General features: G+C 39.0%; 2 protein-coding genes across 2 annotated transcripts in view; both read right to left on the bottom strand.

Moving 5' to 3' along the window:
* Nucleotides 1-385: 385 nt before the first annotated feature.
* On the bottom strand, nucleotides 386-5,884 carry zmynd10 (zinc finger, MYND-type containing 10). The gene is made up of 12 exons (XM_010778228.1): nucleotides 5,705-5,884; nucleotides 4,647-4,755; nucleotides 4,439-4,555; nucleotides 4,299-4,352; nucleotides 3,993-4,130; nucleotides 3,794-3,882; nucleotides 3,344-3,438; nucleotides 3,062-3,234; nucleotides 2,533-2,658; nucleotides 2,329-2,450; nucleotides 2,115-2,240; nucleotides 386-690 (listed from the first exon to the last, which is right to left on the bottom strand). Exons 1-12 carry the CDS (start codon nucleotides 5,791-5,793, stop codon nucleotides 591-593), a joined length of 1,338 nt encoding a protein of 445 aa, XP_010776530.1. The 5' UTR covers nucleotides 5,794-5,884; the 3' UTR covers nucleotides 386-590.
* Nucleotides 5,885-6,479: 595 nt separating this feature from the next.
* nprl2 (NPR2 like, GATOR1 complex subunit) overlaps nucleotides 6,480-13,587 on the bottom strand; it is an 11,133-nt gene continuing 4,025 nt past the window's right edge. Inside the window, exons 6-11 of the mRNA XM_010778227.1 lie at nucleotides 8,532-8,629; nucleotides 8,197-8,233; nucleotides 7,640-7,733; nucleotides 7,109-7,226; nucleotides 6,863-7,005; nucleotides 6,480-6,780 (exon numbers count right to left, since the gene is read on the bottom strand). Coding sequence (XP_010776529.1) covers nucleotides 6,713-6,780; nucleotides 6,863-7,005; nucleotides 7,109-7,226; nucleotides 7,640-7,733; nucleotides 8,197-8,233; nucleotides 8,532-8,629 — 558 coding nt within the window. The 3' untranslated portion in view covers nucleotides 6,480-6,712. The remainder of the gene's footprint in view (nucleotides 6,781-6,862; nucleotides 7,006-7,108; nucleotides 7,227-7,639; nucleotides 7,734-8,196; nucleotides 8,234-8,531; nucleotides 8,630-13,587) is intronic.

The raw sequence follows: 13,587 nt of genomic DNA, 5'->3' as shown, positions 1-13,587 counted from the left end.
GCAGAAAAAGGGCCTCAAAATTAGACTTGAAAAATAAGTTGAGTGAATGTAGTGTAATGTTAATTCCACCACTGTAAATATATATTATACATACTGTACAGAAACTGCAAAACTTAAAAACTAAAACATTCATAATTCTTAAACTTACAATACATCCTGTTATGTATTTACTGACAGAAAGTCAACAATCTTATATTCGGTGAGGTCAAAGTCTGATTGTAACTAGCAGGAATATTAACTGAGAAGGTGAGCCACTAATCCACAGCTTCTATAACCATGTGAGTATAAATATAATTTCAATATGTTGTGCTCATTGGAAAATTCCTACATGCTTTTGTTCCTAATATCAACGGACAAAGAGAAAACATATGGAGAGTTTGTAAAGCATTTTATTTGCTGCCGGTGTATTGAAGTAAATACACCTCCACTGTGTTGAACAATAGAATCAAAGTATGGAAGAAATGTATGTCATTAAATAGACAAATTATTGGTTAAAACAGAATCCCATAATGTAACTGGGCATATCATTTTACCATACATGTACATTTCCACTGTGCTATATGCGGATCTGTTCTCTCAGCCTCTCTCTGTCAGCTGCTGATGTGCAGGTCTCTCTGGATCTCCTCAGCGGCCCCCCTCATGAGCTGGCAGGCCCTCTTGTGTTTGGACCAGTGCTTCACCTGACATTCTCTGAAAAAAACAATAACATGGACAAGGTTTTACATCATCAGAAACACATTACACTGAATTTACTGAATGATATCAACATAAGAAACACGTTTATTACTGTAAAACATTTAGTATTAGAGCAAAGTATGTGTAATGGTCATGGAACATATGTCAATTTATGTGCAATGCACAAACATAGACCAATAGCCATACATTTTCCAGATGGTTGCCTTGGCAGCAGGCTAAGCAATGTAGCCCATATGTTCTTCTACCTTGACACATCATCTGGGATAGTGGACTGTTTTTTTTTTTGAAGATTATTTTTCTGCATTTTTTATTTTTTTTGAGAGTTAATATATTAAGAGTGTATACAACTGAGAGAGTTAGTGGTGTGACATACAACAGAGGTCCCAACACTGGAATCAAACCCAGTGTATTGCTGTAATGTGCTTTAACTACATAGCTCCAAGGGCCCTCCGCTAGTACATTTGTTAACGCCCACTAATATATGGTAATAAATGCATTGCCTCTTAAAGTCATGCTACTTTAGGATCAGAATGGTAGCAGTGACGTTTTTCTGTACGCAACACTCTTCTGAAAACCCATCACAAGGCAGATCACTTTGATTTGGTTTGAATTACACATTAGGGTGAATTGGATAAAGGTCCATCATGTTAGACACCATATTCAGACTTAGCTTTAACTACCACTTACCATGTCACCTGAAAGCATGAGGATGCCCTGCCTATACTGGCACCCAAAACCATCTCAACTGGCTCCTTTCAAGCGGAGGATGAACCTATTCTACTCTGAGCTCTTTGCGGAGGCTGACTTAGAAAACTAAATTTGGCAGCTTAAATCCACAATATCAGTCTTTCAGTCATTACCCAAAGCTCATATCAGAGCCTCATAGCATTATTGCCTAAGTCATATTTTGGCCAAATTGAGATATCTGCCTAGCACTACTCTCCTAATACTGCTGATTCACCGTGCGTTATTTGCCATCAGCCTATCAGAATGCTTGTTACGTTGCAAAATCGCTATCTGCAAGTCATCTCTTTGACTTTTGACATTTTTGACGCTACATACAAAGATGGCGGGCCCCATTAAACAACAGGGCTCGGCTGACCACAAGTGAAGTATTAGCTTTTCTCTTTGATTCAAGAGAGAGAAAAAAGACCAGTCAGGAAGTGACATGGACACCGGACGACATATTGAAGAACAAAAGGGAGTAAAAGCCTCCAGAGCAGCTCCTGATTCGTGGTAAGTGTTTTCTTCTTTTTCTGAAAACCTTAAAATATGACATAGCAATTATGCTATGAGGCTAACGATATATTACTACTATGCTAATATATATGATGGTCTGAAAATACATCAACAGGTAAATGGTGCCCATGCCCCCAGGCTCAGCTCCTTTTATGATTAGTTATATGTTTGTGTCTTACCTGTGACAGTACCACTCGCCCTGACACTGAGAGCATCTCTTTGCCGCCTCTTTCCCACAGTATCCACACTTTGGTTTCTCAGGGAGTAAACTCTCCATCACGTCCAAATTGTACACCTGATCCAACCTGGCAAAACCATTTCAATAATAATCAGAGAGCAATTTGATGGATTTGATGTATCTCTTGTGTCTCAGACTTGTGTTTTATGCATTACCTCTGGGCCTGCAGCCTCAGGTCTCTTTCAGACGGGCTGAACGTTCCTTTGACTTGATACTTTGCTATCGCCTTCCACTTCCCAGAATTCTCTCTCACAATGTTGTCCCACATTTCTGGGATCTATACATAAAGCAGAGGGTGAATTCACAGGGCACATATAATATATAGGTACAGATAAGTGTGCACATGTGTGAGTGTGTACCTGTTCCAAAACAAGTTCTTTTTTAGGAGGGGCCGGGTCGGTGAGGGCGAGATGAGCCAGGAAACGCTGCAGCTCCACCAAATTTGGCAGCTGATCCAACAACACCTCCGTCATGAAACCCCGGAGCTGTGGCACACACAAAATATTACAGCAGCAACAAAAACAACTTCAGCCGTGTCTTCTACAATGAGTGAGGCAGACGGCACAAGGGAAAATGTGATTACAGGAGGATGCACACGGCCCGGGTTATATAACTAATACAACAGGAAGAGGATGAGAATGCATATAATAGCAGGAAACATCTAAGTCAAAACAACCCTAGAAACTGAATCTGTGTTTAAACAAGCAAGCAGATCAGATATGATGTTGGAGGAGGGGGATCTGGCACTCACACACTTCCTAAACTTCACTTGGAGTTGATTGATACCATTTAAATTCAAATATCTCAAGCAGCAGTAAAGAAACATAAAAGAATGTAAAAATGTGCAGTCGGATGCAAAAAGTGAGTACACATGTTGTGTGAGTATACCTTTAGAAGCTGGTTCTTGTTGTAATTGTTGAAGTCATATTTCCTTTGGCAGTCTTCCTTCAGCAGGAGATTGTAGAGGGAAATCCAGACCTGACCATCCAGCTTTGTCATCTTTAAACGGTCCTCACCAGGAATCCTCTGCCATCTTCCGTTTATGTACTTTTCTACCTCACCTTCAATGGGAGAAAGAGTCCGCAATTAGATAAAGGGTCACTTATTAAGCAAAACTGACCTATTTTTATATTTTTAGAGAACATTCAAAATACGAGAGATGTGATTCACCTTTTTGATGTCGACTCCAAGGGCAGCAGCCGATCAGATGAACCAGCACGCAGGGTATGTTGTGGGTGCACAGCATGCGGTTGATGACACTTATACTGCAAGGAAAAAAAACCTTCCCTCAGTTATAGAAGTGAAAGGACTGATCAATTCATAAAATAAAGGAAAATTAATTTTCTGCAACTTTTATGAATGACATTTTTTTAATTTACAAACAAAACGTTGAACAATACCGGAACCCAAATCCTCCAATGTGAACATTTTCAAAGAACATTTCCTGTTACTGTTTTGCAATTGTCCTTGTTATGTCTGTTTATATATATAATACAATCTAAATGGAATGCATATATATCATTTGACTTTTTAGGCATGTTAATATGACTGTTGGTCAGACAAAAACAAGCTGTTTAACCTTTATTATAATATTTCTCAGCTTCTAATAACTACACTTACCTCTCAGTGTGATCAGTGATGAAGCGCAGCACAGAGACGGCTTTCAGCGAGATTTCAAATTCCAGCGCAGCACTCTGCATCTGCAACTCCTTCATCACGAGAAAACAATGATATGACTTATCAGTTTAGGTAAAAGAAAGACTTCTCTCAATATGCCTGAACAATAAACCCCCAAACCATAGACGTCAGACTCTCGTACCTCTATAGAAGACACACCGGCCTTCCCAGTCAGCTTGTGTTGGCCCTCAGTGGTCGCTCCGCTGGCCAGCAGGGTGAGTTTGCGGTGGCAGTAATCCACCAAGTCAAGAACAGCGTCCCCAGCTGCCTCACACGAGTCCTGCAGGACACACACAACTCTTTGAACATTTCAAAAAAGCGTGACAGTATATACTGCACATGCAGAAACAGAACATGTAATTGCCGTATGATAACTTTCATGCTTTAACACATATACAAAATGTCAAAATAATGTAATTTAGAGGTATGTTTTTGTGTACACACTTACCTGGTTATACATTATCGTTTCAAGCAGGTTTATGATTGTGGCTTCATGGTGAATCTAAGAAATATACATCAAATGACATCAAAAATCTGTTATGAGTGCTTCAAGCTGACTGTCATTTTTACAACTCATGTGTCACTCACCACCATGTAAAGATGAAATGTGCTCTTTGGATTAAAGTCCTGCAACTGACATAACACGGGGAACACTTTGTGCTTCCACACTTCCACAAGGATCATTTCATGGACCAGAACCGGTATCTAGAGAGAGTGAGGAAAAGAATACTGTAGAATAGATAGAAACAACCGGATAATTTAGCAGGGCGTCTCTCATCACATGTAGACTAGTCACCTTTCCATATGACACCAGGACCTCCTTGACAAACTCATCGTGCATGGCAGTAGCACTCAGTATTGCCTGCATGTTGAGTTTCTCAATGTGCTCATGCTGTCTGAACCACCTGTCAACACACATAGAAAATTCAATAAAAAGTGTGAGTTAAGCTTTATGAATGCCATTTTAACCAAGCGGAGCACATATCTGAAATAAACCCCTCGAAAACCTGAGGTCTGCTCTTACAAGACTTCATAACTTGCTTATATGTTACTCATTCATATATTTTTCTCTCGTGTAACCTTGAATTGTGTTGTTTTCAACACTGTTCTTGAAAGCATTACATACATTCATCAATTATATGACAAAAAAGGGGCCTTAGTGTTGTTATAACCAACACTAAGGCCGTGAAACCCATTAACCAAATCTTAATTGACCAAATTTCCTCCTGGGATTTATAAGTATTTTGCCAAATGTTCAATTTTTTACTCCACTAAGTTTATTACAAATGCAGATTTATTTTTTTATTAACTCAAAATATAAATCGACGAATACATTACCATATATCAATTAAGATGAGGCCACCCAGTGGTATATAAAGTAGTTCAAATTAACACCACTTTTACCAAGTGCATCGCTGAAGTGATGACCACATCAATGTATAAATAAGTATTACCGGGATAAAATAATATATGAACATAATATATGGGCCATTCTGCATAATGAGTACTTTTACTTTTGGTACCTAAAGATAAGATAATATACTTCCATGGATCCCAGTTTGGGAAAATAAATAAATAAAATACAAAATAAACATAAACAGCAAATATATATGTATAAACAGTAAAAATGTAAAAGAACAGTACAATATGTACAGTACATATCAACAGTGAACGATTTATATAGATTAAAGTACATTTTACACTAATAGTTCATACTCGTACTTGTAGCAGAGTATTTTAATACTGTAGCACTGCTACTTTACTTTAGTAAATAATGTCAATACTTCCACCTGCTAGTCTACGCTAACATGTTGCTAACGTTAGCACAGGTGTGTGTTAGCTGCTTCATCTTACCTCTCAGAGCCCACTTCCTTGAGAGACAAAGTTTCCAGACTTTTCACAAACGCTTCTGCTTCAATAGGGAGAATGACAGACGCCTCCATGTCGTGGGAGAAAACTATTTACCAACCTATTAATTAAAAAAGTAGAAGAGTTGTCTCTTCAGCGATAGTTGTAGTGGATAGTGATACTCTTCTTTAGCCGTGGTTGTCATGGTGACTGTAAAACAAGCTCACCCAAAGCGCAGTTCCTCCCTCCCGCCAGAGGGGAGCAGTGCTTCTTCATGGAAAAACAACGGCCATCAGAGTAGAACATAGTTCATTTAAAAACTATAAATTGACAAAAACTATTAGATTATTTTGACATTTTACATTTGCTCTGATTGTTCAGCAGGACCCGAACGTTGTTGTTCTTGCACAATTTATTTTATTTTTGAAATCATTTGAATAATGAGACGTATATTAACTTCAACCTCTAAAAAAATAAAAAAATCGACCATATTTACAAAAAAGGACTATTGATTAAAAATGATTATTATTTTTAAACAAGAATCAAATAAGTATATGTAGGAGTGTAGGAGGCAAGGTTATTTTATAAGCTCATCAGATATTTTGTAGGTACAATCTTTTATTTGTAAGAGTAGCTATATTAATTAAATAAATGTTGTGAGAAATAAATACAATTGAAAATAAATGTTAACAACGTTCAATATTTTGGTGTTTCTCTGGATTAGTTTTCTATGGCTCTAAAAATAAATTAAATGTTAAAGGGTTTTCTCTTACTGTGAGTTAAGACAATCATATTTTGGTATAATGTCTTTTATTAATCACAAATTATATTTTGTACAATAATAATAAATATGACCATCCTCTTGATCTGAACAGAAATGTATGATAATTATTAATTACGACATTTGTTAAAAAAAACAAAAAACACTCTTCACTAGTAAAAAATATACAAAAAATCTCTTCACTTTTCCATTCGGAAAAAAGGCCTCTCTGTGTCTTTCAGTCAATGTTCATGTCACTTCCAACACACCACAATGTTGGGATCATTTTCCAAACGTTCGTCCAGCTCCTGGTAACTGATCCCTGTAAAAAAACATAATTATTAAGAGTTTTCACATTTAATTATTAGCTATACAAAACAAAGCGAGAGTGGTTTAAAACATGCCTGTTTTGCAGCAGATCTCATCATAACTATGACAACCAGTGAAGAGTCGAGGCAGCCTGCTCCTCTCATCTCGGTTCACCTTCACCGGATATTTCTGCAGCCGTCGAATAAGAGTCTTCATCAGTCCGAATTGGATCAGCCTCCTGTAAGCAAAACATGACATGTCACACATGTAAATAAATGTCAATCTGACTTTTCAGTTGTCATAAAGAACTTCCAGGAACTGATAAGGGGATTGATGCCGACCTTTCATCAACTCTTTGAAGCTGCTGCGAGTAGCGAGAGCAAAGGTCTCGGACTGTGGTTCCTGGACTCAGACCACAGTACAGCTGGAAGACATCTCTTATACTCGCACGCTTCTGACCTGATACACAACAATACAAATAAACGGAATTAACCCTTTGTAGTAGTATGCCTCTACAAACTGATCAAGTTGCAGTTTACATCCAAGTCTGTGCAAATTGTCCTCACTTCATCATTTGATCTTATTAGACGTTTGTATAAGACGTTTCTATTCTGTTCTATATATTACATGTATAAAATGTAAAACCATAACATATGGATAAAAACATTTTTTGTGAGTTCCCAGTGACCTTAACTTTTGTCCACCAAAACCTAATTTCCATGGGTACAAGTGGACCGTGGTGTCCAATTCGAAAGAATTCCCTAAAGGAATTCCTAGAATATCATGTTCACAACAAAAATAAACTTAACCCGCCCCCTCAGAGGCAAAAAAACAATCAGACGTCAAACACGACAAAGACATCCCTTATTTACCTTGCTTAGTGACGTAGTTGAGGCACTCTTCCTGAATGGACTTGTCATCTATGAGACTTTGGACTTTGGGGGTGGTGCAATAAACATTGGAGTACTGGTGGGGGGTAAACAGAGACAGGACATTTGCCAAACTAAACAAACCCTCAAAACATTAGTGACAGAGCATCAGGCCACTGTGAGAAAAAATGAGTAGAATTGAGCTATTGTGAATTTAGGGGAATATGTGTGTTTAGATACAAAGACAATAAATAAAAGAATAGATGTATACATGTCAAATGGGTTATGCTTGTGGATGGTTGTAACAAAGAATTAATAATGTGCAATTAAAAAAGATGTTGAAGAAAGTGACGACAATATTTGGCATTGAGTTTAGATGTGTTGTTGTTTCTTTCGCTTTCAGTAAATGCCTTATTATTATAAATAAGTTCTATTTTTGATTTAATTTGGCTCATAAAAAATGATAAGCAAATATATTGACCTTTTTCTTGTAATATTTAGATTTTATTTTTGATATCATAGTGACCCCAATATCATAAAATAAAATAATCACACTATACCTGAAATATGGACACCAAGGTCACAACTCCATAATACCTGTTGCAGAAAGGACATTTCAGTACCTCCCTCTTATTGTTTCTTTTGAGAATAAAAGTCATACTACACTAAAGTGCAACACAAACATATACATTGTACACATTTAAAATGAAAGAGCAAATGTAGAAACTTCTGCTATCGGCCATCAGCCCTGATGAAAAGGAAAGTGGTTTATCATGACATTTTGGTTTTGAAGCCCCCGGGTTTACTGTACATAGACAACAATGGATGAGGGTGTTTTGACGCAAGCGAGCTGCCGCTGGTGTGTCTTGCCCTTTCTTCACTCAAATGTACTCACAGTAGATTCTGCACTGCAATGCGCACAAGATTCAGCTCTACATCCGCTTCAGCAGAGATCTTCTGGATGTGTCTGAATCCATCAATATAGGGCAAGATCTGCAGTAAACAAAAATGAACCAGATTACTTTAAATTCTTGAATAAAAATGATTTTGTCTAGCATTCCTTCACTGTTTACACTTCTGCATGAACACAACCACACTTGCAAAGGCACGCTATCCCTCTCTGAGTCTGAGGGGATTTAAATAAAAAACAAATATGTGAGCATACAACCAGAAATGTAGACTGGAATTATACTGTGCGAGTTGTGTGAGAGTTATGACATATGTCTCAACTAACTTACTTCTATTAATTAAGAATTGTCTTTGTTCCTGTATTCTTTGTTTGCCTTGGATGTTTGAAAGAACATTTCCCAAGCTCCCATCAGCAAAAAACACGTGGGTTTGCTATCCTGGCTTCCAAAATGGTGGAATGAGCTCCCCATTGACATCAGGACAGCAGAAAGCTTACACATCTTCCGGCGCAGACTGAAAACTCATCTCTTTTGACTCCACTTCGAGCGATAGAATTACTAACAACGCACTTACATACTAACAAAGGACTGGCTTATCTAAAGCCAGTTGAGTAGCACTTGAAATGTTTTGGCTCTATGAAACCTGATGTACTTACAGTGGGGCAAAAAAGTATTTAGTCAGCCACCAATTGTGCAAGTTCTCCCACTTAAAAAGATGAGAGGCCTGTAATTTTCATCCTAGGTATACCTCAACTATGAGAGACAAAATGAGAAAAAAAAAAATCCAGAAAATCGCATTGTCTGATTTTGAAAGACTTTATTTGCAAATTATGGTGGAAAATAAGTATTTGGTCAATAACAAAAGTTAATATCAATACTTTGTTATATACCCTTTGTTGGCAATGACAGAGGTCAAACGTTTTCTGTAAGTCTTCACAAGGTTTTTTGGCCCATTCCTCCATGCAGATCTCCTCTAGAGCAGTGATGTTTTGGGGCTGTCGCTGGGCAACACGGACTTTCAACTCCCTCCAAAGATTTTCTATGGGGTTGAGATCTGGAGACTGGCTAGGCCACTACAGGACCTTGAAATGCTTCTTACGAAGCCACTCCTTCGTTGCCCGGGCGGTGTGTTTGGGATCATTGTCATGCTGAAAGACCCAGCCACGTTTCATCTTCAATGCTCTTGCTGATGGAAGGAGGTTGTCACTCAAAATCTCACGATACATGGCCCCATTCATTCTTTCCTTTACACGGATCAGTCGTCCTGGTCCCTTTGCAGAAAAACAGCCCCAAACCATGATGTTTTAACCCCCATGTTTCACAGTAGGTATGGTGTTCTTTGGATGCAACTCAGCATTCTTTCTCCTCCAAACACGTCTAGTTGAGTTTTTACCAAAAAGTTCTATTTTGGTTTCATATGACATTCTCCCAATCCTCTTCTGGATCATCTAAATGCTCTCTAGCAAACTTCAGACGGGCCTGGACATGTGCTGGCTTAAGCTGGGGGATACGTCTGGCACTGCAGGATTTGATTCCCTTGCGGCATAGTGTGTTACTGATGGTAGCCTTTGTTACTTTGGTCCCAGCTGTCTGCAGGTCATTGACCAGGGAAAAGCTGTAAAATCACGACATCAAAAAACTGTAAATAGAGAAACAATGAAGCAGTGTTTAATTTACAGTAATTTCGTAAAGAACTGAACCAAACAAAACTGTTAAATTTCACATTAAGAATATGTTAAAATAATGATATTTCATTGTATAATTTACAGATTACTGTGGTTTGAACACAGAAAAACTGTAATACATAAAATAAAGTACAGTTAAAATTACAACATGACAGTGTTAAAATCATGTTTTTTTAATATTTTTTCATTCTTGAATATACTATAATGTACTTACTTCTTATTTCTATTTGTTTAATACATATGTTTATTTTGAAATTGGAAATAACCCAGTACTGAGATATTCTTGGAAATTAAATCAGAATCCATAAAACAGCTGGCTTTTGGATTCTGGGGCCGCCCGGCTATTTGGAGTGGAATGCAGCCCACGGCAGACAGCCCAAACAGTAATCGAACGCGCCACTACGTGTGGACGGGCCGTTACGTTCTTGTATTTTTTAAAAATTGGGACAGCCTCTCGGCGGAAGTGACGCAAGCGGTCAACGAAACCTCCGAAGGAAACGGCCGCTGAACTGAGACACGCCTACTGAGCAGTAGAGTTTGTTTCTGTTATTTCATTGGACTATTTAATTATCACGGGAGCAGCCACTTTTTGCAGGTTAACGGCTCGGTGCGCGGCCAAGTCTATCTCAAGTCTGCCTGCCACGGACCAGCTGTGGAGGATCACATCTGTAGCACTGGTAAGCTAACCGTTTATTTTCTTCAAACTTCAATTATAACACGGTGTGTTGTCAGGACAATACTAGCTTCTGTTTGTGATTTATTGCTATTTTGCAGTCATAGTTATAACGTCTACTGACAGGGAGTTAATTTAAATAGTCTGGTAACGTTATTGAAGTATCATGACTAAAAGCTGAACTTCTTTTATTTTCGTTTAATTCATACTGTTGTGAAGCGGGGGGTTTGAAGCTACATCTGAGCAGGTTCAAATTTAACGGGCAGTCGTGTTAGCGTGCTAAATATGATTACCTGCCGTTTTTGCAGGTTAACGGTTACGGCTCAGTGCGCGGCCAAGTCTGTCTTCAAGTCTGCCTGCACGGACACGGAGCTGTGTGCACATGAGGCGGAGGATCACATCTGTAGCACTGGTAAGCTACCGTTTATTTTCTTCAAACTTCAATTATAACACGGTGTGTTGTCAGGACAATACTAACTTCTGTTTGTGATGAGTGGCATTTTGCAGCAAAACGCTACAGACGAGGGGTTATGTTCTGCATTGCATAGGAAGCCCCAGTGTTTTTTCAATTGTGTTGTGTGCGAACTACAAGCAAACAACGGTGTGTTGTCAGGACAATACTAGCTTCTGTTTGTGAGTGCATTTTGCAGTCATAGTTATAACGTCTACTGACCGGGAGTTAATTTTAAATAGCTGGTAACGTTATTGAAGTATCATGCTAAAAGCTGAACTCTTTATTTTCGTTCAATTCATGCGCTGTTGTGAAGCGGGGGGGTTGAAGCTACATCTGAGCGGGTTCAAACTTTAACGGGCAGTCGTGTTAAGCGGGCTAAAAATGATTACCTGCCGTTTTTGCAGCAAAACGCTACAGACTTTGAAGGGTTTATGTGCAGCATTGTAGAGTGCAATAGGAACGAACCCCAGTGTTTTTTTAAATGTGTTGGCACAAAACTGCAAGCGAACATTTTGTACTTACGCATCTTTTAAAGCTCACCTTTTATCGGATTCACAATGTGCCTGCAGCCACTGCTAGAGCCATTGTTACAGATTTGAAAGTGGCAATTTCGTTATGTGCGCGCCAATTTCAAACAGTGAAAGACTTATATTCCCACTTAAAAGATCATTATAGTGGAGGGACGACCTGTGTTATGTTCCAGTAACTGGTTGTACAAAATACTTTCACTGTGAAATCGTCATTTACTGCTCATATGACCAGAAAAACACAGAGCATGTTCTGTTGATAGCATAAGTGACATGTACAGGAAGCCATTTCTCCGTGTGTTCCTGGCACATGAAAGATGCTTCCAGAGCCCAAAATGGATGCAACAACAAATGAAACGCAACTGATTTGACACAGCATTTCAATGAGACCTTATTTAGGAATGTATGCTTATTCTACTTAAAATTGCAGGGCAGCTCCTTCTCCAGCTTTCAACAATACAGACCATTGTCGAAGAGATGCAAAATGTGCATTGAGTGGGACAGGATACATTTTAAGATTACGCACTACGTTCACTTTTATAACTATGACTGTAAATGTGTCGCTCACTGATGAGGATGTCTGTATTGTCCTGACAACACGCCCGTGATTGCTTGTGAGGTCGCACCGAACACATGTGATAAAACCACTCGGTCTACTATGACCAATGCAGGAACATAACACCTCGTCTGTAGCGCTCAGACATGCAAAATGCACTCAATCACAGAAACAGATAGTATGTCCTACAACACACCGTGTATATCAGTTGTAGGAAAGTTTGAAGTGAAAATAGACACATAGAGTTTGCGCTTACTAGTGCTACAGACTGTGATCCTCCGCTCATGGGCACGCACAGCTCGTGTCCCTGATCAGCAGACTGAGACAGGGACTTGCACTAGACCGTAAACCGTTGACCTGCAAAAACGCAGTAATCATTGTTAGCACGCTCAACACGACTGTCCCGTTAATTGAACCCGCTCAGATGTAGCTTCGGACCGATTCAGCAACGTATGAGTTTAACGTTGAGATAAAGAGTTCATCTTTGAAGCATCAGATACTTCAATAATTCTTTACCAGGGATGCTATTGAAATTAGTCCAACTCCCAGTCTGTAGACGTTTATAAGTACTATGACGCAAAATTGTGCAATATATCATTGGCTGTTGGCAAATCTGACCGTGCTCATGGAGCGCTCTCAGCTACGATCTACATGTCGCTCGGTCTGTTGTTATTGTGGTGTGAGAGAATGACCTAAACAAGTTGATTTGTGCTAAAGGTGTTCTCAGAGGAGTGGTTTATTGGGATGTGTTATAAAGAGTTTGTGAGGAAAATATGAGAATAGTTAAGCCAACAGTTGGAGACATGTCAAAGGCTCTGTACTGCATTGGGCGGTGATAACTTGGGTTCACACGGTATTGTGGGTTCACTGAAAAACTTTAGTCGTTCAAAGTACTTTTGCAGGTACTGTGAAATCCACAAAGTGGGTTAAGAGTGATGATCCAAATGTATGTGGCCACAGCGCACACCCGAAGTTTTACGGAATTTCGCTGGTTGCTGATCGACGATAGTTGGAAGACATGTCCCACATAGTCAAGAGCATTAAAGGGTGTCAGGAACTCTGTCTTCAGGCTCGTGACATTGCTTTTCAGGGTGTTGCAAGGCCAGGTCCTCCCAGCCCGTGTGTTGAGTGGGGTGCTCATGACATAT

The sequence above is a fragment of the Notothenia coriiceps genome, unplaced genomic scaffold (genome assembly GCF_000735185.1).
Source record: "Notothenia coriiceps isolate Sejong01 unplaced genomic scaffold, NC01 NC01_scaffold00019000, whole genome shotgun sequence".
Taxonomy (NCBI): Eukaryota; Metazoa; Chordata; class Actinopteri; order Perciformes; family Nototheniidae; genus Notothenia; species Notothenia coriiceps.
This window is presented reverse-complemented; position numbering and strand designations above follow the sequence as displayed.